Here is a 26,872-nt window from a genome sequence, read left to right as displayed (position 1 = left end):
TACAACAGTCAGATCTGGTTTGGTATTTTGAATTTTTCCAAACTTCAGAGGTGTTCAGCTCCAGAGTTGTGGCTTGGGTACTAATGGTTATGTATCTGTAGGTCTGATTGTTCTCCTTAACCTATGAGGACAGGACAAGAAGCAATGGGCTTAAATTGCAACAAGGATGGTTTAGATTGGACATTAGGAAAAACTTTCTAACTGTCAGGGTGGTTAAGCACTGGAATAAATAGTCTAGAGAGATTGTGGAATCTCTTGGATATTTTTAAGAGCAGGTTAAACAAATACCTGTCAGGGATGATAGAGATAATACTTAGTTCTGCCATGAGTGCAGGGTACTGGACTCAGTGACCTCTCGAGGTCCCTTCCAGTCCTATGATATGTTAGTGTTTCCAAGGTGCAGCCCGAGACATAACACTCATCAGAGATTAAATTAGCTTTGACCCTGAATCCTTTTTCATTATACCATTAATACACGATAAATCATCTTTTCCTCTTGCACCAGAAATGCCTTCAGACCTTATAGATCAGTCATCAGTGCAATGTTTCTTGGAGAGTTCTTTCCCATTATGCGTTGCCCTTGCTGTCCCAATAAAGGCAAAATTCCTCTTAAAGCTAATGGGAGTTTGCAGAATTGTGCGTTTTATGGAATTCCTGTAGTATAAAACAGTTTGAGTTAAATGGACAGATACTTTCAATGCATTTGGTGCACTGTCACTTCACACACAGTAAATAGTGAAATACCACTGCAACGTCACAGTAACAAAGAAGGAGAAAAAAAGAGGAGCAATAAAATATTCTGGCATAAAATCTTCTAGTGCTATTTGAACACATGGTATTTGCAAGTTGTCTGCTGTGTAACTTTACCCAAGGAGAAGGGCAAGCATGGAGATCTGGAATATTTTCCCCATGTGTTATCTTTTATTTAATCAGACCGGCACATCTTGCTATGCATGTGCTAAAGATAGACAACGCTTTGCAAATTGATTTATCATTTCTGAACATACTGTACTAGTCAACTACTTCATTCAGATCGTTGATTTTTTTCTTGTTTCTCTTTGTGGAGTAGAATTAATCATTCACTTCCACTTTCAAACAAATGGAGGGCTTTTCATCTAACAATGCTGTATAACTTGATAAAAGAACTATAATTGGAGATAAGGAGCCCTTTTATTATAGCACTGTATATATGCATACACTGTTCATTCTTTGCTTCAAAGGGAGTCAAAGGTTTACATCGTCTAAATCAGAGACGGTCACTTTAGTAAGAGGAAAGACTTTGTACTGCGCACTTAGGGCTTTAGGTTTTCTTCTCTCACTTTTCATTAACACGGGAGAAGTTGTGTGCACATAGAGAGATGAGAGTAGTCCTCACTCTGCGTAACTCTGCAGTAGGGTGACCAGATAGCAAGTGACAAAAATTGGGATACTTTTTTTTTTTTCAGGGGGCAGGGAGTATAGTTGTCTATATAAGACAAAGTCCCTAATATCGGGACATCTAGTCACCCTACTCTGCAGATCTGAAACGCAGGTAGAATTTTTAGTTCGTTTTCCTCTATAATCTTTCCCTTTTCCCCACTTCGGTTTTTTTTTTTACTCTTTTTGTATTTCCCTGCTTCTTCTTCCTCCAATATTTTGTCTGTATTTTCTTGATAACGTTATTCCACACATTTGGAAAATTGAAGTCAGTAATTCTGCAGTTGTATTCAGTTTTAACAAACTTAAGCAGATGTTCGTCATCTCAGTGCTACCTATAAAATCCACAGGTAACAGTTTGAGAAACCATGGTTCAAATTTATGCCTAGTGTCACCCCCACTGAAATCAATGCAGTTACCCCACAGATGAATGTGACACAATATTTTATGGAGAACCTGAGTCTACACAAAACCACCTGTGGAATAAAAGTCATAGAATCATGGAAATGGAGGACTGGAAAGGACTCGATAGGTCATCAAGTCCAGTCCCTGCACTGAGGCATGACTAAGTATTACCTAGACCATCCCTCCTAGTCCTCCTATTATCTTCTTTCATTTCTAATCAATCTTTAGCCTAGTGCTTACCGCTTTAAAACACAACTATTCAAGATACATGATTTAGCATGTAATTCTGCAGCTCTGGGACTGATCTGAAAAACGTTATTGATGCTATAATTATTATTAATTATATTATTGTAGTACCTGGTCCAGACTGGGACCTCCTTGAACCAGGTGCTGTACAAGCACACAGGTAAACATGGTTTCTGCACTGAAGAAATCTGAAAGCTAAAGTTAATTTTTAAACATTGTTTTTCAAATTGTAAAATAAGCTAAAGCAGAATCGACAACAACCTCACGTCTTCAAGCTTTTCTAAAAAGATTAGGCCTGATTTGCAGGGAAGTTAGGTGTGCAATCACGCATGCAAATGGAGCACGCCCTAGCTGTGTGTGTATTTTGTAGACTCAGTGGCCCAACTTTCCTGCCTTCTCGCAGGACCAAAAAATTTGAAGCAAATCATCCCCACCACCAACTTCAGGTTCTCAAGCAACTGTAGTGGCTTCACGTACATTTGAGGATCCAGTTCAAAACTGCCCTTCTTGTTTTTAAAATCCATTGAGGATTTGCTCCATCCTACCTCATGGACCTTGTAGCTCTCTAATTCCCTCTCTACTCCATCAATATGATTCCCTCTCTGTCCCTCCATAGTGTCTCAGCATTCTCTTCTGCTTCTCTTTCCCCATCAGAACCTTCTTTCCACCTTTCCTCTATTCTTTTCTTTTCACTCTCAACAGTCTCTTTCTTTGCAATTTACTGTGTATATGGAAAGATGCTGTACAGAACACAGTTTCATTGTGGTTTAGGTTTGGAAGAGATTGAATTCATTCAGCTCATATTCAGAGAAGACTTCCTCAGTGATAGCTATTTCGGTGGCAACCTGCATGGAAGAATAGTAACGGAAGAGTTACACTTTGGCGAAGGGGTGCACCGGAAAGCATTTCGAAGTAAAGTGATGCAAGGCCTAGTGCCTATATTCAGCCCCGGTCATCCCTGTGTTCTTAAAGTGCACACTGCTATTTCATATGGGACCAAAACCAAGGATGAACTTGTTCAGAAGAACTACAAACTGGCAATGCAGGTAAACTCCATTTTCCTCTGTAAACAAACATTGTGGGAAGAGCTGGCTTTGAAATTTTCAAATAGCTGGCTGTGTTAAATGTTTTCAGTAACGCTACATTGGCATTCCTGTTTGTAATATAGGAATGCTATGTTCAAAATACTGCAAGAGAGTACGCCAAGATATATGCAGCAGAAGCAGAATCTTTGGAAGGCTTTGGAGAAGTGCCAGAGTGAGTATATATATTATTCTGAGCTACACTGGCCATCTGGCTCCTGGAAAATATTGCTGGGGAAGAAAAAACAGGCATGCTGAGAACATATGGGGTACCACTGCAGTCATATCTTAGATCATACTTGGTAATGACGAAAGGGTAAGAATGATTCTTTCTTCCAATTATAGAGAAAAAGAGTAAAATCCAGTGAGTACCAGAGATTCAGAAGCAGAGGGCCTAATTCTGATCTCACTTACACTGATGTAAAGAGTAATCTATATAAGTCAGTGCAAGTACACCAGTGTAAACCCAGTGGGAGATGAAAGTCAAACCCCAAAGCTCTCAATTAAAAATAAAACCTAGCAAAAAAACCCTAGCATTTCTGAAAGCTGGTACTAAGTCTCTTCTGTTTAGATGAGTCACCTGAGCCCATTTGTGCTTAAGCCACAAAGTTTAGCTCTGGTTCTGGACTCTTCCCAAGTTTGGGATGTTCATATCGAAGGATTGTCCCAGTGTAGAGAGAGGGTTTGTCTATGTGTGAAGATCAGATGAGTAGTTTTAGTACAGACCCATCGCTGCACCTCAGGTTGGGAAGTGACACCTCGTGAATTTTGCAACAGATAACTCAGATCTTTTTCAAAGGATTTGCTGTTCCTGTGTATGGCTACCATACATAGTCAGATGCCCTAAGGATGGTTGAAATTCCACCTGTCCATGACTCACCTCAAGGATAAATCTCACATGCCTGTGAGCAGCCTAAGTCTCCATCTCCTTCTAGATGACATAAGATATCTGCTTCAGCTGCATCTGAATCTCTGAAAAAGATTAGAGTGGATGAGTTAACTATTTTCCCAGTAGTCTCTCTATATAGTGAAAGATGATTCCATTTGGAAACAGTGAAATAAAACATATCTAGGTGCTGACCCAAAGGGAGCTGAACAGTAAGCTAAGCCCTTACTTTATCCAAAACAGCAGGTGGGGTTGGTCTCCACACCACCTCTTTCCATCTTTACTAATTAGAATAACTTATATACATGCCTCCTCCTCCAGAACTGCAGTCTTCACATCCTGGGCTGCTAGTGAGGACACCGTTGTATCAGTATAAAAGGGTACAGCTGTTCCCAAATGGCAAAGGGAATAACTGGACAGGTGTCAGGCCCCTTTATACCAGCATTCCTGCTCCACGCTAGGGCTTTTACCCATTTACCCACATCGGTTAAAATAAAAATAAAAACCACACCCATAAACAAAATAGTTATACCAGTAAAAATTAAGTGTAGACCAGGCCTGAAAGAGCAAAAAGGAAGAGTTCTCCAAGTGCGTGACCATCTGCCCTATCTCCAAGCCATCTCAGGCCTCTGTATCCCATCAGTTATATGGGCAACACTCCAATTCATTTCAATATGAGCTGTGTGTACACAAATTATGCTGGGAATCAGGCCCCTTGAACACTGCCATTTCCAGAAGTACTGGACTGTCCTTGAGAGTTGTACTTCTGGGTGTGACCACCACCATTTTGGCAGTATTGCTTTAAGGGATGATGTTGGATGCAGGAAGGCATGTGACTGGAGAGGACCACACTTCTCTGAGGTTTGCCATATCTTCCAGTAAAGCAGTGACTATTGCTCTATACAGGAGCACTCCTGTGTCACTTCAGTAGATATGTAAACAGAATCAGGCTCATTGTGAGGTTTCAATGCACTTCTCAGAAGCCGAGATGCAGCAGCAATGAATTCTGGTAAACAAGAGGTTCATGTTGGCAGTGAGACAAGTAGTTTCTAGAATCCTTAACAGATTCAGGTATGTGCTAGCTGGACATGCAAAGCTCATCAGTTTCACTTTATGTTCAGTGTGTCTTTGAGAAGATCCCATAACTCAAAGCAAAACTGCCATAGTTTGTCTGGATTTGGACCGCAACCAGTTTCATACCTATTCCATCCCGAACCATAAGTGAACCCAGGGTCTGGCAAACCCAGCCCACATTCATGGAAGGCTTTGCAAAGCTTTTGGCAAAATTAGCCCAAGTTTTGAGTTTGGAAAACCAAGTGAGTTTTGCCTGGTTTTGAATTTCCAAGTGAAATTTCACCTGGAGTCAGCTGAGGAGTTCTGAACTAGACACAAACTTCACCAAAGTTCAGGGATTTTCAGCTCCAAGGTTTTGGCTTGAGCCAGTCTGTATTAAGAATCTAATAAGCCCTCTAAAAAGAAGTTCTTGTATTTCCTCTTATTGTCTGGCAAAAGAGTTATTTTGGTCTGAATTTTCAAAAGTGTTAACTAACTTTGGATGCCTCTGGCTTTAGGTGCACAAATTGAGAAACCCAAGCCCTGCAGTGCATCAACACTGATCACAGATAACATTGCCATGGAAGCCAGTGGAAGATCAGCACCTTTAAAAATCAGGCCTTCTGTTGTCAAAAAGGCACCATTAAAACAATGGACCCAAAAATTAGTAGGCCTTCATTTTCAGAATGTACAAGGACAGCATTAGCAATTATGCTTTGAAAACTTAAGGCAGAGGGGTTTAGATTTGACCCAGTAAATGAAACAGAACTTACATAATTTGTAGATCATTGCACAGTAGAAGGATCCAATGCCTATCAAAATGTTTCCCACTATCAAACTTGACTCGGCCCTAGTATCTTTTCTATTGATTGTCTGAAACTGCATGTTCCTGGACAAAAAGTCTCTTTCTTACACTTTCCCTGACTGAGATCATTAAGGTTTATTTGGTTCGATTTCAGGATCATTCCTATTTTCCTTGTTCATCGTCCTGAGAATAATATCCCTTATGCAACCGTGGAAGAGGAACTGATTGGAGAATTTGTGAAGTATTCTGTCCGGGATGGCAAGGAAATAAATTTCATGAGAAAAGACTCAGAAGCTGGTCAGAAGTGTTGCACCTTCCAGCACTGGCTGTACGAGAAAACCAATGGAAATTTGCTGGTTACAGATTTTCAAGGTGAGAGTTCTGATCCTTGTGACAGTATGTGACGGTTCCTCCAGCTATCACCCTGACACCCAATCACTCAGTCTCCCAGTGACTGGACAGACTTTCATAGTTCGTCTGTGGAGTCAGAGGTTGTGAGCCTCCCCACCTAGGCTGACAGATTTGGGGTGGGGGTTTGTGCTAGTGCTCTAAAAATAGCTGCGTAATCTGCACTGAAGTTACAACTTGGACAGCAGCTCAGACTCTGAAGCCTAGGGATGAGGCAGTGCACTTGAAAGTGCTGTCTACACAGCTATTTTTAGAGTGCTAGCACGAGTCTCGCCAACCCACGTCTGTCGACCCAGGCTGGGAATCTCCTGGCCACAGGCTGTGTACATATGCCCTCAGCACAATTCTATTCTTTGCTGTTTTCAACATACTAAACTTGCTGAGCATGGTCATGTTACGCCGACTGACCCCAGTCGGCGGCAGCCGGGATCAAACCTGGGAGCTCTTGCATTTAACACATGATCCTCTACTGCATGAGCTAAAAGACGCATATCTCTTAGCCAACGCTGTAGCAGGCTCATCAATCTCTAGCTCAGAGGTGGGCAAACTAGGGCCCGTAGGCCACACCCGGCCCGCAAGACTCTCCTGCCCGGCCCCTGAGCTCCTGGCCCGGGAGGCTCGCCCCCGACCCCTCCCCTGCTGTCCCCTTCCCCCACAGCATCTGCTCACTGCGCCACCTGCTCAGTGCTCTGGGGGGCAGGGCTGTGAGCTCCTGGGGCAGCACAGCTGCAGAGCCCAGCCTGACCCGGTGCTCTGTGCTGCGCGGTGCGCGGCTGGCTCCAGCCAGAGGGCGCGGCTGCTTGTCCTGGTGCAGCCACGCCACCAGCCACCGGTGCTCCAGGCAACGCGGTAAGGGGGCAGGGAACAGGGGAGTTTGGATAGAGGGCAGGGGAATTCGGGGGTGGTCAGGGGCCAGAGGTGTGGATAGGGGTCAGGGAAGTCAGAGGGCGGGAAACGGGGGTTGAATGGAGGCAGGGGTCCCGGGAGGGGCAGTCAGGAAGGAGAGGAGGGGTTGGATGGGGCAGCGGGGAGCAGTCAGGGGCAGGGGTTCCAGGGGCAGTCAGGGAACAGGGAGAAGGGGGGGTTGCATGGGGCAGGGGTCCCGGGGAGGCAGTCAGGAAGGAGAGGGGTTGGATGGGATGGCGGGTGGCAGTTAGGGATGGGAGGTCCGGGGGAGAGGGGGTCAGAGAGAAGAGGTGGTTGGATGGGGTAGGGGTCCCGGGAGGGGCAGTCAGGAAGGAGAGGAGGGGTTGGATGGGGCAGCGGGGAGCAGTCAGGGGCAGGGGTTCTGGGGGCAGTCAGGGAGCAGGGAGAAGGGGGGGGTTGCATGGGGCAGGGGTCCCGGGGAGGCAGTCAGGAAGGAGAGGGGTTGGATGGGACGGCGGGTGGCAGTTAGGGATGGGAGGTCCAGGGGAGAAGAGGTGGTTGGATGGGGTAGGGGTCCCGGGGGAGGGGGGGAGTCAGGAATGAGAGGAGGGGTTGGGTGGGGCGGCGGGGGGGTCCAGGTGTGGTCAGGAGACAGAGAGTGGGGAGGGGGGATGTGGATGGGGCAGGGGTCCTGGGGGGGCCGTCAGGGGGCGAGAAGCAGGGGGGGTCGAATAGGGGGCAGGGGCACAGCCTCCCCTAACAGGCCCTCCATACAATTTTGGAAACCCAATGCAGCCCTCAGGCCAAAACGTTTGCCTGCCCCTGCTCTGGCTGGTCTAGCCGCCCCAAAAAAGGACAGAGTGCCACACCAAGCAGGCATGGGTTACTCTCACTCACTAACCTTATCACATAAAACTGCTTCTCCTGGATGAGGACCAGAGAGATTCCTGTTGAACAGATCATGTGCAGTGTCCTGGTCGCACATCTGCTAGCACACTTACTGTCTCTCTCTCGAGTGCCTTTTTAATTCCTTTTGTAGCTCTGGTATTGAATTCTTGACCTTTTATCCCCACATTCAGAATCCTTCCCACACCATCAGACATCGCTTGCAGTACCCACAAGGCTCCGCCATCCCTGTCTATCGTGCTGTTTGACAGAATGGCTCTCCTGTTGTGTTTCTATAACTCAGCTCTTTTACAAGGATAGGTTGTTGGCCTATTGCTCAGCCAGCGGGCTTCTTTTTGTCTGGTCCTTACCCTTTGACCTCTCTGTTAGATAGTCCTAACAGAAGTTAAAACTCCCGCCGTCACAGTCTCCCAGGGTCATTGGAACATACAACCACTCCATGGCATCAAGCATAGTCCCCTGTAAAGAACAGTATTATTACTAGGCATTATAACCCAGACTAGGAGTTGCAGGTGTTCCACACCTCTGAATACCAGGCCACATGTTTAGGTGTCTAAATATGGATTTAAATCCCAGTCTTCAGGCACCAAAGTTGGAACATTTTGTCTTGAGCCTTTATTTCAGAAACACAACGTAAGTAGTGTGAGCCAGTGTGCCTGGAGCAGCCCTCACTTAAAATGCCAAGGTCAGGGCAGGCTGCAAAAGGGAGAGCAGATATCCCCAAAACTGGTGGTTAACACTGAAGTTAAACTCACCAACCAGTCACAAACTGTGCTTCTGATCTGCCACGCTGGTTATCAAGAAGCTGAAAAAAGAGATCACATAGCCCCCTTTATTACATTCCAATTCTCTGGCTCCCAATCAGTTCATAGGTCCAGTACAGTGAGAAGTTATTTAAAAACTTTGCTCACTATACAAAAGGTTCTTCAGACCCCAAAAGGCCAGCCACATTACCAGGTCAGTATTAGTTTGGATCTTACCCAAAATACCACACTACCAGCTAATCCTTTAGCATCTAAAACTAAATGTTTATTATAAAATAAAGAAAGAATAAGAAGAGAGTTGTTAAATGATAAAGCACCCAGATACATACGGAGGCTTCAACATCCATATATCAGGTTCTTAGCAGTACCGGTGAATTTGCCGGCTTGAAAGTCCCTCTGGAATACATCCACAGCATGGATGGGTCGTTCAGAGCTTCAGTTTGTAGAAAAGTTACTCCAGAGGTAAGAAGCAGGAATGAAGACAAAATGGAGAAGATGCAGCTGCCTTTTATATTCTTTGGCCATGCAGCTTGTACTTCCTTTGTACCAAACACGAGCTTCGCAGCCCATGGCATGGAAAAGCCTTAGAGGTCTGTCTATAGGCATGCCCCTACATGCCCTGCTGACTCATCAGGTGTATTCTCTGGTTCCTTTCAATGGGTTCATTGTACAGTTGATGACCCTCGAAGGGCCATTGAACAGGCTAGGCAGTGCTGATGGCAATCTGTTTGGGGGTGTCACCCAGATGCACAGCACAAGTTTGGAAATGCAGATATACCCTACATATCTATAACTCACAATACAAAGGTGATACAAACATATAAGCAAGATTATCATACTTGGCAAATCATAACATTTTCACAGATACCTTACACGGCATATCTAGCCCGATTCATTTCAATTTTAGAACATTGGTATTAATAACAACGATATAAAGTGTGTCACAATTCCATACAGCATCTCAAGTGGCATGTCAGTAACAGCTCAAAGGCTTTAGCTGCCTGAGGTCATGTCTACACTAGGGAGCTTACAGCAGCTCAGCTGTACCACTGCAGCAGCGCCGCTGTAAGATCACTCGTGTAGCTGCTCTTTGCTGATGGTAGAGAGCTCTCCCGTTGACCTAATAAAATTACCCCAATGAGTGGTGGTAGCTATGTCGGTGGGAGAACCTCTCCTGCCAACATAATGTTGTACGCATGAGTACTTGTGCCAGAGAAACGTATGTCTCTCAGGAGGGTATTTTTTTCACACCCCTGAGTGCCATAAGTTTTGCTGGCACAAGTGGTAGTCTAGACGCAGCCTTCAAGCCTGACCCATGCCCACTTAAGTCAAAAGGAGCTTTGCTATGGATGCAAGAGAAGGAATTTAGCATGAGAAACCCTTTGATCACACAGAACCCATCCATTCAGTTGGCTGTACATTGTCTTACAGCAGGAGGACAAACGGGGCAATCTGTCCCATGCAGATATTAATGATGGTATTAGTAACCATGGGGTGAAATAGCATGAAGCCTATTGCACCACTTAAACATTAATATAGGGATAAAAGTCAGATTTAAATGGTGTAGTCTTTGTGCTGGTCGTCTCCATGAGGAGGAATTTCACCTTCAATAATTTGTCCTAGGCTACAGACCAAGGGCCACTTTTAGCTCTCAGTTACGCTGATGTCAGTGGGACTGACAGAGTGTAATACACAGCAGGATCTGACCCCCCCAAAACAGCCTATGTTTTGACAAGTGAGTTCTGAATGGCCCCATGATGTGTTTCGATGACTGTGCTCTCAACAAGCTAAAACTGTTTCCTTGTCCTAGTTGGAGCTTTAAATTGGGTCTCTTGGAGTGGAGCTTGTTCTCTGGAGCCCTAGGCAGCACTTCTCCTTACTCCACCAACTGTTCAGCTTGTGTTATACTTTCTCCAGCCCGTTCTGGACATATGGTTCTCTCATCTGAGTCTAACTGTGTCGTTCCTGACTTGCTCCCCCTGCTGTGCTAAGCATGCTGCCCTTGCAATGCTCCTGGTCCTTTCTGGCCTTGGTAGTGAGAGCCTGGATTCAGGAATCACACCTGAACCTCTTATGCAACCCAGGAAATCCCATGGCTCCAGCTTCCAATGAGCTTGTTTGTACAATGCCTCGCACAATGGGGCCCTGGTTCATGACTCCTACACTCTACTGAAGTACAAATAAAGAATATCGTTCATGGGAATTAGCTAATTAGATGATACCCTGTCAGTATAAAAATATCTGTAAATTACTGTTATCAAAAACTTATTGTAATAGTCTTTTTTCCCTGAAATAACAATTCAAACTAGCATTATGCCAGAGGAACCGCAGTCAAATTATTATATAGGGACATAGGATTTTCTAAAGTATATTCTTTTTGTCTAATTGAAGCACTGAGACCCACCTGGTAATTAAAAAAAAATCAATACTAATTACAAGTGCCTTTGGCAAAGTGACTAGAGAACAATACAAATATGTGGGGAGGACAACTGCAACAATACACCGCCTTTTGATAGGGCATCTCACATGGGAGAGAATAAAAGCTGTGCAGGGAGGTTTCTGATATTTTCTTTTCTGCTCCCTAACACAGGCCCTGTGAGCTCTGGTGCGGTGTTGGCTTTCTGTGTGTTATCCACACTCACAGGAAAGAAATGGATTAGCTGCTTGCTGTGGCAAGTGCTTTAAAAAGGTTCATTAGCATCCAATCCGGGGGAGGGGAGGTTTTTGCGTGGCTTGTGTCTCTGTAAATAACCAGCTTGGAAAGAAAAGAAAAAAAGTCTCACACTCTTACTAAGAGATTTAATTTTATTACAAATGCACCTTAGTAAATCAGAACATTCACCACAAGGCTGACTAATGCCGGCTTTTCACCCCACCACTCTGGGATTTATGAACTGCTTTGTGAATTAAAAGACTCTAAAAACAGCACCTTGTGCCCTCACTTTACCTTGCATTTAAACATCTAACATCTATTAAAACCAACGGAAAAATTCATACCCAGGCTCCTGATCGTGTCTGAAGGAATGCCCTCCTCCTGTCTAGAGAACGCTGCCATGACACCATTATGTGCCTCGCTCATCCGCATTGTGCAAATATTTGGCCTTTTAAAAAGTACAGTGTATGTGTTCACTAAGTTGTTGAGGGAATAAATAGAGCAACAGTCCTGGCTGGGGTTCTGCAAGGAAACGTGGAATCTTTCCACCCCTTACCCTTTCAAATGAGAAGGCTGAAACTCCTCCCTCCCCCCCCCAAACAAATGCAAATGAATTAACAGGGAAAAGCCTATAGGGCAAATTCCTCCTGGCCTTATGAGTATGAGGCATGCTAGAGTCAGGAAGCAGAGCAGCTGACTTATTATCTGAGCCTGGGGGTTATATGCTCTGTATTGATTCTTACAACTGCTGCTCCAAAAAAGGAGCACAGTGTATCTGCTGCTGACAGCAGCATCCTCACAAAGGGGGACCACTCGGACCCTGTCCATGCCCCAAACCTGCTGACCACATCCCCTTGAAATGGCTTGCCTGTGAATGTTGCAAGGCACGTTAGCTTTTGTTTCCTGCGGTGCACTTGAGGAAGTGCTAGTTCTGTATCCTACCCTACACCTGCACACCTGCTCTGAGGGAGAAGGAGGCTCCCTGCATCATCATCTTTCCACAGCACAAGCTCACAACACAGGGCAGGGATTTCCCCACAATGGCTAGTCAAACAAAAGTGGGGTAAAAGTGGGAAGCATAAGAGCTTTTTGGAAACACTGAGTGAAGAGTTTAATTTAGTGCCTATTGGTCACCCAAAAAACTAAACAGAGAGCAAAGATTGTTGGGCCATGGTGCTGATATGCAAAGTGGTTTCCACATTGGAATACACTGTACCCTGCCCCAGCTTGCAAACATCCAAATCCCAAAACTTAGGAACAATAAATGACCCTTATGCATCTCTTTGCAGATGATAAATGTTCTGATGCTGGATTTAGATGTTCCTTTAAGATGCCAGAGTTGAAGTGAGGCTCCTCAGTTACCCTCCAGCATCGGAAACATTCCAGAGCCTTAGAGCTCCATTTATCACCCTGTTTGTAAATCACTGGAATGCTCCTGACTGCTGCTAGTGTTGTGAATCACACAGAGCAAAAACCCTATGTTTGAGGGGAGAATGTTAAAATATTGCCACTACACAGAGATGACTGAAACAAACTATAATCAATAAAGAATACCTAGCTGCATCTATAAGGCTATAAATCTGAAGACACTCCTAGAAAGCCTGGTATAATGCAAGCTCCCTGTTTTGTTTTGGTTTTGTAGGTGTAGGAATGAAGTTAACTGACGTTGGCATAGCAACATTGGCCAAAGGGTGAGTGAAAGACATATTTCTTAATGAAATATATTTGCATTGTGCTTCAAACTCCTCACAGTGTAAACCTGATGGGGGTGGGTGCATTGGAGGTTTATTTCTCACCATAACTTTAGGGGGGAAAACAATCCCAATGCAATTTCTGTTAACCTCCTCACATTCATAAAATATTAATGGGAACCTTCCTATCAAGAAAACACATTTGTTTTCCTCTTTGAAGAAAAGAGAACAAACTGGAGGTTTTGCTTTGCAGAATTTCTTCATAAACGCTTTATCTTGGAACAAATAAGATGTCATTGGTGTTCCTTGTAAAATAACAAATAATCACCAAGATTTTCTTTTCTATTTGTTTTTTTTTTAATCTCCCATGCAATACAAATCAATAGAACAGTCGATATTTAATGCTTCAGTTCCTATCTTATCCACAATGCAAAATTATTTGAAAAATCAGGGAGATGTGATGATTCAGGGAATGGGTAGTGGGATACAGGCCTACATTTTCAAAAGTGGTTTTGTGTACCCATCTTGAGATACTTTATAAGGGCTTGATTTTCAGAAGTGGTGAAGAATCACCTTCTGAAGATCAGGCTCGTTAAGGCACCTCAGTTTGAGCACCTAAAAAATGAGGCATCCAAAAATCACTTGTTCTTTTTGAAATGTTTGGCAGCCCCAGTCTATCCTGTCTAGGTTGCTTGTTCAAGGCCAGCCAAGCCCAGAAGTGTCTGAGAGTTGTTACTATCTGATGGCTATTGAATAACTGTTATGAAACACACAATGTCCCAGGAATGGGATGCATCCATACCACAACTCGCACTTGCTGGCAGCGGCCATGGATTGATGGATATTGCAACAAGGTGGTCTGCCTCATTAAGTGCCAGGGGCCTGGGGCCAGCAAGCCCTGTTCAGTGATCAGACCCAGCTGGGAAGGGAGCAAGTGATTGTGAAAGTCAGCAAGTGGTTCAGCGGAGAGGAGCTGCAGATGAGAGATGGGATCCTGCACTAGACCTTGATGCAGCAGGAGTGAAGGAAAGGGCACGTTCTCCTTTCAGCACTCCTTTCAAAGGGGCCGGGGGAAGCCTCTGGGAGCTGTATCGTGTGGGGGACAGAAGAACTTCCTTCTGTTTTGACATTTTTCCTAAGTTTCATGTTGAAGAATAAAATGGTTTCCTGGAAGAGATTTGAGCATGGCAGAGAGTCCTGGGCTCGGCGGAAAGGTCAGGAGCCTACAGATACTGTCATTATTAGTTATGTGATACTAAAACTAAACATCCCTCCTACTTCTGGAAAACAGTGGCACCTTGTCTTATATATAAATACCCCTCTTCTCACATTTCAGACTCGGTGTGTTAGTTATTCCTCCCACGACACACTCAGATGCCTCTTGTTTTCTCAGGCTTGACTGGGTGCTCTTGCGAGCCATGCAAGGCAGGTGAGGGAGGGAGAATGTCCAATGAAACTATATCTAGTCTCATAACTTGACGCACAAAGGAAACTCATTTAACGATTTGCTGGCATTTATTTAATTGCAAATTGTAGCCCCCTGCTTCGCAAAAACAAAAACCTCTTGGAGCTGTCAAACACAGTACAAGGCATTTAAAAGCAACCTGTCTCTAAGTGGCTCTGCAATTATTTTAGACCTCCTTAGGAGACAAATATATAGAATTCCACATCAGAAATGAAAAGCTTAGCCCATTTATGTTATAATTCTTTTCCACTTCTCCCAAAGTACTACTAATTTTTAATCTGCTATAAGACAATAGCTAAAAGCACCGGCCCCTTTAATCCCTCTGTGAGGATAACCCATGTCAGCGAGTGGGAATTCTGGGTGAAATCTTGGCCCCATTGAATACAGTGGGAGTTTTGCCATTGATTTCAATAAGACCAGGATTTCACCCACTGAGTTTTTATGAAGTCTTCTAGAAGGCATGGACCAGGTTTGCTCCCCTGGGACTGTAAGTGGTCACTCTTACCACCCTAGTACCCGTTGGTGCTAAGTCATGATGTTGCAGGGGACTTTGCCTCTAGCGCCCCCTACTGCGCACTTCCTTAGCCCCACAATGGCCTGTCTCTTTCAAAGACTTATAAATTCAGTCCCTTTCCAGGGTAACAAAAGTTCCAACTGTCAATCTCAGTAAATCCAGATGAATAATTCTTCTGCCCCCTCAGGCTACACTGACATTCTTGGCTTCTTAACTCCTATCCCTGGGCCCTGCAGAGCCTCTCTGTCGCTGTTCCCTCCCAGCAGGTTTCCCCCCATTGTGGTCCCCTCCCCAGGAACTCTCACAACTTCCCTCAGAGATCTCTCTGGTCATTAGAGGCCCTACGTCAGGGCCCCTCCACAAGATCTTAACCTGCTGTCTGTGGGTCTCTTCCAGCCTCACTTTCTCAGGCCCTTCCCACCCTCCTCTCTCCTGGGACTCCTCCCCAGACTGAATTCACAGCTCTGTTTAAGTAGTCCTCTCTCTGCTCCCTGGCATCTGAGGTGAGTCATTATATAAGTAAGTCTCCCTCAGCCTCAGCTAGGGAAAGCTGTCTGGTCACAGGCAAGGCTGAGCCTGGGTTGCCTTAAGGGGCCAGCCAGCCTGTGACAGTGGCTGAAGAGCATTCCAGAGGTGCAGGACCTTGCCTTCTGTCCTCGCTAGAGTATATCATGGAGCACAGAAGCAGTCGTACCAGGTCAGACCCCTGGTCCATCGAATCCGGTCTCCCGTCTCAGACATTGGCAGATACCAGATGCTTCACAGGAAAAAGTAAAAGCCACATAATGGAAAACATAGGCAACTATCCCAGACAGTTAGTTGCTGACTCCTCTCTGGAAGCTTGGGTGCCGTTATCCCTCATACACATTTACACTAGAAAATATGACTGAGTGATATTATTATTATTCACATAAATGTCTAACCTTTATTTAAAATCTGCTAAGCCCTTCACCACAATATCTTGCAGAAGTGAGATCCACAGATTAACCATACATGGGGATATCACAAAATTCCTTTTATCAGTTTTTAAATGTCATTTATCTGCTGAGATGTTTAGCAATTCCAACCATGCCAACAATAACTGCTGTGAAATTTTGCACCAGAGAGAGAGAGAGAGAGGAACACTCTTTCCAATATTATTTTAACAAGCCTGTTGTTTCCTCAACTAATGCATGCTATTCTTTTCTCTAACTTTGTTGTATGTGTTGTCACAGTTCTGTTCCCTTGCATCTTTCTTGGGTAGATGCTTGTGACAACCACTTTACATTATATTCTTTCTCGAGAAATCTGTACAAAAAATAGAACTGATCACAGCAATATGTACAAAGAGAAATATCTTTATTGGCTATGTGATTCTTTATATGCCAGAGACACAGAAAAAAACAAAGCTTCCCCCTACTTCCCCCACCACCACCCTTTGTACTATCCTAGCATATTGTAGGAAACCCTTCACATTTCTAACCTGGCACTTTTTCAAAATTTAAATTGATTTTTTTTTTCATTGGCTCCAGAGTGAAATCATTTGAATTAGTCTCTCATCATCCAGCTAGAATAAAGAAATCATAAAAGTTTTAATTATGTTATGCTGTGCTCTGGAACTTGATGATTTATAGGAAGGCTTTAATGAATGTTATTATACAACATACTATGGGAAATTATGCAGATGAAAACCCATCTGAGACAAAGAGACAGGAAGATGAGGTCAGACAAAGACTGTACAGTGAAATCTGAACCAAGGATTACCCCAAATAGACACTCTTTGTCTTAAGCAATTTAAATATCTAGTGTCCTTTTGTTTGACTCATGTTATTTCTACAAGGCAACAGATTTTTTGCTGGTCCTGTATTTTCCTCACATTGTTCATCATTTACCCAGAAGGATGCCTTTGAGTTAATTTTTGCCAGACTGATTTTAAAACATGTTCAGATGGACAGGGGAAAACAAATAAATAGGTAGAATTCATCCACATCACAGCTTAGTATTGTAAACAAACAAACGAGATAGTAAATCTAGTATGTCTGTGAGCGCATACACAGTCATACTGGCTTATAATTCTGATAATGATTCTAATATTTTTGACTCTGTGAGACAGAAATGAAATGAAACTAATGTATCAGTTTTCAGAGTAGCAGCCATGTTAGTGTGTATTCGCAAAAAGAAAAGGAGTACTTGTGGCAACTGAAAGACTAACAGATTTATTTACTCCTTTTCTTTTAATGTATCAGTGTGATAGCCGACATAAATTCTGTTATCGGCTTAGCTGCCTTTGCAGAGGAGATGAACTCATTGATCGAATAGGTGTCATATCTAATTCCTTTGAGCCTATATTGAACTTGGGGAAATTTTACCGGAATCATGGCTGAATGGAGACTATTCATATAGTTTCTCTTCAATTCAGCAAGTAAATAAAAAGCTAAATTCACTCTGACAACACTATGACAATGATTAACAAAGAAATAAAACCTACACTATACTGCTTATATAATTAAGTTGAAAAATACTATAATGTCATGCTGTAAACTGTTATTGATTAATTTAGAAAAGCTGGTATGGCAAACGTCAGGAATTATTTATGTTCATTTAATTTCCCCTGATATTACTTTTAAAACAAGCATACAATACACCTAGCAAGAGACAGCCCCGATTAATATTCTGCATAACATTTCTAGCATTGCCCAGTGCCATTAATCTTTTCATAATCCAGAGATTCCAAACAGTTAGAGTCTGAACCACAATGAATTGCACTGTCCAGAATTGATTTCTTTGTCTGCTCTCCGCGCTCTCTCCCCCGCTTTGGTAGTGGTTATGAAGAGACTAGATGCTTACAACATTTAAACACATTTCTGATTGGTAGTTGCTTTGCGTACCTTACCTGCCTGTTTTGTCAGTGGAGTAAAAAGGCACAAAAGCACAAATTTATTAAATTGAAGTGTAATAGAAATGGCTGCAATAAATTGTCTACCACTAGAGGGCAAAGTTTTACTGGACATAAAAAAACCAAACCTTGAAAACATTTATCATTTAACTATTGGGGAGCACCGAAGTCAGCAACTTAACCCGTGTAAATATGATATTGGCTCAATTCTTTCTTAGATTTAAAACAAAAAAAAGTAAAATACAATTATCTGATTTCTAGCAGCTTGGTGACAACTACCAAAATCTTAAGATTAGATATTAAGTAACAAGGAGTAGCCAGCGTTTGTAAAAAACACAAAGGAAATGAGATCACGATATGCTTTTGTACAACCATAGCCATTGGGATTAAAAAAGGCTCCGGCTGCCAAATGTGGAATCTAAAAATTCCTGCTTCTTTTCAAGCATGGAGAGCTTTGGGGTAGCCTACTGTGGAGAGGGAAGGCACCGCAAAGTTTGAATCTGGATCCAAATCCCAACTCCTCTAGATTTCAGGAGTTTTGGTTTGGGCTTCTCCCTAAACATGAGGGGATTTTGTCATAAACTGCATTCATCAGTGATCCAACTAGTTAATTAATAACACATGGTATGTTAAATAACAGATTAAAAATTCTTGCAGGAGCTTGGAAAGGTCACTCAGTGCTCTTGAGCGCAATACATATGAAAGCAACATAAGGACATTTCCAATTTAGAAGCCATTCGCTGACACAAACCTCCTCCCCCATTACATGTACCCGCAAGCTATAATAGCAGCAGAATGTTTGAATTAACCTCACTAGTCCTTCCAAGCTGCAGCTAGACTATAGTCATTAAGACTTTGCAGAACAAATGATACATTCTAGATGTGGTAAGTGACGGAAGGCTCTATAGAAGCACTGAGTTACAAACTGCAAAAATTGGATCTGGATTTTTGAATACCACAAAGGCTGGGGGTGCTCAGATGCAAGGATTTAATTCTCACATGCTGTGGTGTAAAGGGATAAATAGGTAGCTTTCGATGACCCATTGTAAAGATAGGGGCCATTCACAAAATTCAGATCCAGCCCAAGATTTTGAAGCCTCTCAACCTCCAAAATGTGGTGGTGTTTGGCTCAGAGGGGCAGGGTTGATTTTGTCCCATCTCTAGTTACAAGACCAAACAAAAGCCAATTATGACTGAAAAAGGGAAATGGGTGCAATTTGATTTGTGAATAAAGCTGGTGGAATAGTATTAATCACCTTTCTAAACTCTACAAAATGTTGGCCTTGTTTTTCATTCCTGAGCAACTGAAGGCCCAGTCCTGTTCGCTGTATTCAGTATGTGCTGAATATTTCAGCTGAATAACTCTGAGACTATGGCTTGTTTGTGAAGTTTTCACAAATTATTCACTTCAAACATCTGCTCTTTGTGGCATGTAATTGATGATATTCTATTTTTTTTGGTCCCTGATTGGATGATCAGCTCTTTAAAGGAGCATAGTGAGTGACAGAAACAAAATATGAATAGGAAAATAGTCTGAATTCATTGATCTGGATTTTCTTTTGAACTCGTTCACCCATTAGCCAGAGACTAATTAACTATAGCCAACAGTCACAGAACTGGACACTCATCTGCAGTCTCTGAGTTTCTGGGTGCTCAATTTGAAACACGTTGGGCCTAATTTTAATGAGTGCTGAGCATCCAGAACTCCAGTTGAACTCAGTGGAAGCTCTGAGAGCTCAGCACCTATGAAAATCAGGCCCAAAAGGTCTCAGGTTGGGCCCCTGAAGTTTGAATAACCCAGAATCAATCATCACTGATGAAAATTTGGGCCTAAATTAATGGACTAAAGAAACAAATAATTTCATGGTTGTTTCCTTCCAATATGTCCTCTGAGATCAATGGTGAATAGAAACGTGTACTGATCCTGCAGAGACATTACTGACATAAGAGTTAATAATTTATCCCCATAGACTGGATATTTTTTCTAGTTTCATGAGGAAAGAGGATAGGATTTTAAACTCTACCTTTTCATGACAAAATGATCTCAAACTGTTAAACTATTGGTCTCAGTACTATAGATCAGTGCATAAACTTCTTGCAGAGAGCAGGAAAGAGCATGTGAAAAATTTCCACCAGCAGGAACACAATTTCCATTAATGTGGCTTCCTGGAAAAAGGAAATGGTTCCCCCTTCTCAATTTGAAAAATGGCCAGTGCCTGCCAGGAGGAAAACCCACCACATTCATGCCTCAGAAACTGGTCATTTTGCACACATCTACAAGAGCAATCACAAAGAAAAACAACTATCATTCATTGCAGTGAAAGCTGTCAGATCACTAATGGCCCTGGAGATTCCAAAGCATTTAGATTTCTTCCTGCTCAATAGAACAGCCCTCCTCAGAGTGGAAGAGAAATGTGGCCTCTCTTTCAGTCCTGCAGCGGAAACAAGATATTTTAAATATTAAAGCAAGCAGATGCTCTCCAAAGGTTCTCTACATCACAGAGGCTCATTATCCACTCAGACACTGGCATCTGAATCTCTGACATGTACAGTGCTGCAGCATGCAGGAGAGTAATACAAAACCACTGTAGAGTGAAGAGGTTTTAACTAGAACTCATTGAATTATTTGTTGTTGATTAATAGTTGCTGTGAATTTGGCCTTTATTTCCACAAATACCCAGTGCTTGGTTGAATATTCATGATTAAACCCCTTCAGACACAAACAAAACACAACAAAAGGAGAAACAAAGCACTGTCTCTGAGGCATGCCCTTTCTGATGAGCCGCTACTCTGCCCTGGCCAATTTCCACAGTCAAGCCCAAGGCTATCCTCAGCTTAATCCAAAGAGGAAGCTCTTGTCAATGTCAGGTAGGCTTGCCTCTGAGAAGAACCATCCTCTGATGTGATTGAAGCCAGGTCTTCATGCTTCTAGAGCGGGGCTTGGTCTGGGAGTCTCCTGGCTCTATTCCCTCCCCCCAGGAGTGGGAGAACATTCCTCATTCTCTCACAGAGCCCCAAGCTATTTTGCCTTTCTATTTATAATCTACCATAGGGCTAGATTGTAAGTGCAACCTGCAAAGCCAGGGAGTGTAAAGGAGCGGGCGCATCAGGTGCAAGCTACTGTAAACCTGAGTCAGAGTGTAGCGGGAGAGCACAGACTCTGTGCCTGATAATTACGCTGGGAGCCGGCAAAGGGACAAGGAGAGCCAGGGCTACACACACACACACACACACACACACACACACCAGCCAACAGGGCTGGCTGGCAGTGGTGAGGGCAGGATGAAGTACATGTGATGATGTCCACCACCTGGACCTGGATTGAACTAGAGATCTCCAAGCCTAGAACCATGAGTCTCTACAGCATGAGCTGAAGAGCCAGCTGCAGCTAAGAACTGAAATAGACTCATGTCCTCTTTGGATTGAGTGCAGATACACACAGACCAGTGGATTATATATGCTGGATCAGTTCATGGGCAAATGCAATAGCTCCCTAGTATGCAAACAGGTGTTGTGGAGCAATTGTAACTCAGAGGGTGAGTCTGAGTTGCATTTCCCTTAGGGAGCTCCACCTGGAGCAGCACAGCTATATGCCACTGCCTGTTCAGGGAGGGGAATAAACTCTTACTCTTGGCCCTAAACGAGTCAAGCAGGAGATTTCTCTACTTCCACCAGACAGGCTGAGTAGCATGTCTAGAGCAGGGCAGGTCCACCACCTTATTCACTTGTCAGGCAGATAAATCCTCCCCTGCCTGGCTTGGCATGTGTATGTTCACACGACACATAATAGCAACCTCGGTGTAGTGCTTTTATTCACTAAAATTCCCACAAAGATTTTTTTTTTTTTAATATTCAACCAGCTCCAACTTTAAGGAAGGGGCTGAGATTGTAAGGTCACCACAAGGAGACAAAAATGGCCAAAAATATCAAAAATTAAAAGACTGAATTCAGAACTTCCCTCTCCTATTGAAGCTGATCTCCATAAAGGACACCAGTAATTTCACTTACAAGATAATGAGGGTTTGTGATCTTCTTTCCACATACATTCAAGGCTGCAATGATTTGTTTAAAATCATTTAAGACAAGATTGTGTGTGTGCACGTGCGTTTAAACAAAGTCTATAGATATGTGTGTGTGTGTGTGTGTGCGTGTGTGTGTGTCAAGGTTCCTTCCCCACTCTGAACTCTAGGGTGCTGTTGTGGGGACCTGCATGAAAGACCCCCTAAGCTTATTCTTACCAGCTTAGGTTAAAAACTTCCTCAAGGTACAAACTTGCCTTGTCCTTAAACCCTATGCTGCCACCACCAAGCGTGTTAAACAAAGAACAGGGAAAGAGCCCACTTGGAGACGTCTTCCCCCAAAATATCTCCCCAAGCCCTACACCCCCTTTCCTGGGGAAGGCTTGATAAAAAGCCTCACCAATCTGTACAGGTGAACACAGACCCAAACCCTTGGATCTTAAGAACAATGAAAAAGCAATCAGGTTCTTAAGAGAAGAATTTTAATTAAAGACAAGGTAAAAGAATCACCTCTGTAAAATCAGGATGGTAAATACCTTACAGAGTAATCAGATTCAAAACATAGAGAATCCCTCTAGACAAAACCTTAAGTTACAAAAAGACACAAAAACAGGAATATACATTCCATTCAGCACAGCATATTTTACCAACCATTAAACAAAAGGAAATCTAACGCATTTCTAGCTAGATTACTTACTAACTAACAGTTGTAAGGCTGCATTCCTGATCTGTTCCCGGCAAAAGCATCACACAGACAGACAGACCCTTTGTTTCCCCGCCCCCTCCATATTTGAAAGTATCTTGTCTCCTCATTGGTCATTTTGGTCAGGTGCCAGCAAGGTTATCTTAGCTTCTTAACCCTTTACAGGTGAAAAGGTTTTGCCTCTGGCCAGGAGGGATTTTATAGCACAGTATACAGAAAGGTGGTTACCCTTCCCTTTATTTTTATGACAGTGTGTCTGTAAGGAAGCAATGGAGTCTGCAATACGAATGTGTGGGTATGTGGAAAAGCATTACTTACTTTTTGGGTATGTTTGAGAAGCTGTAGGATTTGTAAAAAGAACAGGAGTACTTGTGGCGCCATAGAGACTAACAAATTTATTTGAGCATAAGCTTTCGTCAAAGAGTTTTTTCCCACCCTACGGTGGAACTTTGTGTTCCATCATGATCTGACACATGGCAGTTCCAGGGTGGCCTTTTCATCTCATGTGAGATTACTGATGCTAGGAAAGCAGATAGCCTGACATTTCAAACTCCCTATTCCGTCACCTTAAAGGAACAATAGAGATGCAGAATGAAGCTGTTAGAGGTAAACAGAGGAAGATACTGTCACACTGCCTTAAAAGATAGCTTTTGGTTTCTGTGCCACCTGCTTATCTCCTTTGGTGAATTTTATTCTACAAATCATGCTAGTACCGAAAGGCCCATCCGTCATATGGAGATTGGGCTTTTCTTCTTGGAGCAGGCAGCATCCTTATTGGCACTAGGCAGGCTGCCTGGGAGAGAAATGGATTGCCCAGGACATTTTAGGACTGTAGAGTATATTGCAGCTCAGACATTTTCATTTTGATGCTACCAGATAAACTTGTTCACGCACAGCTCCCAACAGGACAAAGATCACTCTCCTGCTATGATAACAAACAAAACAAAAAGACCGTCCCTGCCCCCAGAGCTTACAATCCAAGCCAAGCAACAACAGATAGATACAGAGAGATGGAGAGGTTTCAGAGTAGCAGCCGAGTTAGTCTGTATCCGCAAAAAGAACAGGAGGACTTGTGACGCCTTAGAGACTAAAAAATTTATTTGAGCATAAGCTTTCGTGGGCTACAGCCCACTTCATTGGATGCATAGAATGAAACATATAGTAAGAAGATAGCTCATCTTAATTAATTAGCCTCTTACTCCACCTTTTCAAGTTCTCTGTATGTATATATATCTTCTTACTATATGTTCCATTCTATGCATCCAATGAAGTGAGCTGTAGCTCACGAAAGCTCATGCTCAAATAAATTTGTTAGTCTCTAAGGTGCCACAAATACTCCTGTTCTTTTTAGAGAGATGGAGAGAGTACAAGGGAACAAGACAACATTGGTCAGCTTGACAGGCTGTGGCCCCCCCACACACTAGCCCTGTGTGTGAGCAGCAAGGACACTCCTTCAGAGTAATAATGATCACACTTACCCACTTCTGTAGGCTTCTTCTATCTGAGGTGCCCCAAGCACTTTATAAAGATTATACTGTGGAATTTTCTTTGTTTATAAATTTATCTAACTAAGAAGTTTGTTAACTAACAATTGTATTCGCCACAAGTTGAAATTATAGATGGAAGAGGAATAGTTGGAACACAGGGCTGAGAGCCAGCCTCCTGAGCCCTGTTTTGTGCTCTGCAGCTGACTCACTGATTGGCCTTGGGTGAGTCATTTAGTCTCTCTGTTCCTCGTTTTACCATCTAGAAAATTGGGATAATACTTCTCTCCTTCAAAGAGGCGATGAGAGGCTTATTAAATGTTGTAGTGTTACTTATGAATCCAAAGTCATACCGTAGACCTGGCTTGAAAAACAAATGTTGAAATTCCTTTTTTGTTCTTCTTCACTGCTGCAGATACAAAGGGTTTAAAGGCAACTGTGCCATTTCCTTCATTGATCAGTTTAAAGCCCTCCACCAGTGCAATAAGTACTGCGAGATGTTGGGGTTGAACTCTCTCCAAGGCAGACATCAAAAACAGAGGAAACCAACAGCCATGAAAAGCAAAGTCCCTCCAAACTCACCAAAAGTACAGAAAAGAGTGGCCAGCACACAGGCAGCCAAGCCTGTCTTCAAAGCACCCAGTAACACTGCACCACTTCGCACAAGCTCCTCTCTAGAAATGAACAGGTACCGAAGGACATGACTGTGGCGTTAGACTGAGCCTTCTGCATTATACCAACATTTGGAAGCTGTTCTTTGATAACAACAGCCAGGAAACCAGCTGCATCTGTGGCCTAGCAGGCTACAATTCAAAAGCAAAGGAAAGTTTTCAAAGCCAAACAAAGCTATCTGCCTCGATTAACTTTCAAGTATTTTTACATATGTCATATCTGTGTATGTTTGTGTATTTGCACACTCTGTGTCTTGGTCTTTGTGCAGGAGATGGGTCACTGGAGCATTTCTGTCCTCCATTCGCAACTGCTAGATCTCTACGCCAGCGATACTGTGGCATTCAGCAGCTATGTAAAAATAAAACTACTTAAGCCACCACTTAGTAAAGGTTTTGGACTAGAGCTCGATACTGGCACTGGGGTCAAGGATGTACGAGAATAATTGCTTTATTTCCTAACTCTTTGCACAGTTTTAATCCTTACTATACTCGTATGTCTTGTACTTTTGCCAATTAAATTTCTTTTAAAATAAGCATAAGCCACATGGGTATTTGGACCATTATACACACCTGTTCTCTGGACAAGCTCAAGGATTTAGCTGCCACCTATGTAGCTTTCCTCCGAAAGTTCAGTCACCTAGTTGGAAAAATCCTAAAACTGGGCATCACCTGGGACTTTCTTATCCACAGAATTTGTTTTCTCCCTGAGGCCCTGATCCTGCAATTAAATCCATCTTTCTCCCACCCAGATCCTGTTGCAGGATTGGGGCCATTCAGGATGCTGAATACAACTCATACTGAAGTCATTGGGAGCCAAGGATATTCAGCACCTTGCAGGACTGAGATCTAATTGTCGTGTGATGGGGTGCCCACCCCACACAAGGCCTGGAGGGGTTAAAGGGCCGGCCAGTTAACTGCCCAGGCTGCACCTGAAGGAGACAGGGAGCAGGACACTAATTGGAAATGAGCTCAGCTGGGCAGGAAGAGGAGGGGCCTGTATAAAGCCCAGGAGCAGTGAGCAGCAAGAATCTACAATGAAGTAGTCTACAGTCACTCCCTGGGAGGAGAGAGTTTGGGCTGACAAACCCTGGGATGGGGGAAGTCAAATAGGTAGGAAGAAGCCAGGAAAACAGCAGCAAGAAGTCAAACTGTACAGACCATGGCTGCTTGTTAGAAGGTCCCTGGGTTGGAACCTGGAACCCAGCGTAGTGGGTGGGCCTGGGTTCCCCTACCAGTCACTGGGAAGTGGCGCAGGGTGTTGGAGATGTAGACAGACAGCTGGTCCAGAAGGACTTTGAATTCCCCAGAAGGGGAGAATTTTAGTGACCTAGTCAGCGGTCCAAACCATCAACAGGAAGCTACAACTCCTGGAGTGAGGGGGTCACAGGGTGAAATAGATGATGGTTAGAGACACCACCAGAGAAGGGCAATGCCTAGCAAGAGCTAATCCCCAGAGCCACCAGGAGGAGACGCCACATGCGGTAAGTAGACCCCGTGACAACAAAGGTACAATAGTTTTTGTCTTTACAGGGACAGTCTGAGTTTCTGAAGGAATAGCTTAGAGTCATTGGGTCCAAGTGTGCATAATACAAGGGGGAGCCACCATGAGAGTCCACATTGACCCAGAATTCCCAGACAATAGTAATTGAGATACTTAAAACAGGAAACTATTGTGGTGACCTCGATTCTCCACTATGTATGAGCGGTGCAGCATATTGTGGAGATTGGCCACCACAGAGAACCAGCTGTGGTTCCCTGAATCTCAACCACCCACGGGGCCTGCTTCAACTCCTGCCACTGGCATAAGGGCAATATCTTCTCGGTGGAAGACGAGGCGTAGAGGAGCTGTGCTCCATCATACCCCTTTGTACCCACACCTATAGGCACCGACTGTGTGGGTGCTCCAGGGCTGTAGCACCCACGGGGAAAAAATTGGTGGATGATCAGCACCCACTGGCA

The 26,872-nt window shown here is 43.6% G+C and overlaps 1 protein-coding gene across 1 annotated transcript in view; it reads left to right on the top strand.

Annotated features, from left to right (window-relative positions):
• Positions 1 to 25,603, top strand: part of ALPK2 (alpha kinase 2) — a 69,211-nt gene extending 43,608 nt beyond the window's left edge. The window contains 5 exon segments of the mRNA XM_043547356.1: positions 2,839 to 3,113; positions 3,236 to 3,324; positions 6,048 to 6,265; positions 13,134 to 13,182; positions 24,658 to 25,603. Coding sequence (XP_043403291.1) covers positions 2,839 to 3,113; positions 3,236 to 3,324; positions 6,048 to 6,265; positions 13,134 to 13,182; positions 24,658 to 24,946 — 920 coding nt within the window. The 3' untranslated portion in view covers positions 24,947 to 25,603.
• Positions 25,604 to 26,872: the final 1,269 nt, after the last annotated feature.

Source organism: Chelonia mydas, chromosome 5 (genome assembly GCF_015237465.2).
Source record: "Chelonia mydas isolate rCheMyd1 chromosome 5, rCheMyd1.pri.v2, whole genome shotgun sequence".
In the NCBI taxonomy this organism is placed as follows: Eukaryota; Metazoa; Chordata; order Testudines; family Cheloniidae; genus Chelonia; species Chelonia mydas.
Note: the sequence above shows the minus strand (reverse complement) of the source record. Positions and strands in the feature narration are given on the sequence as shown.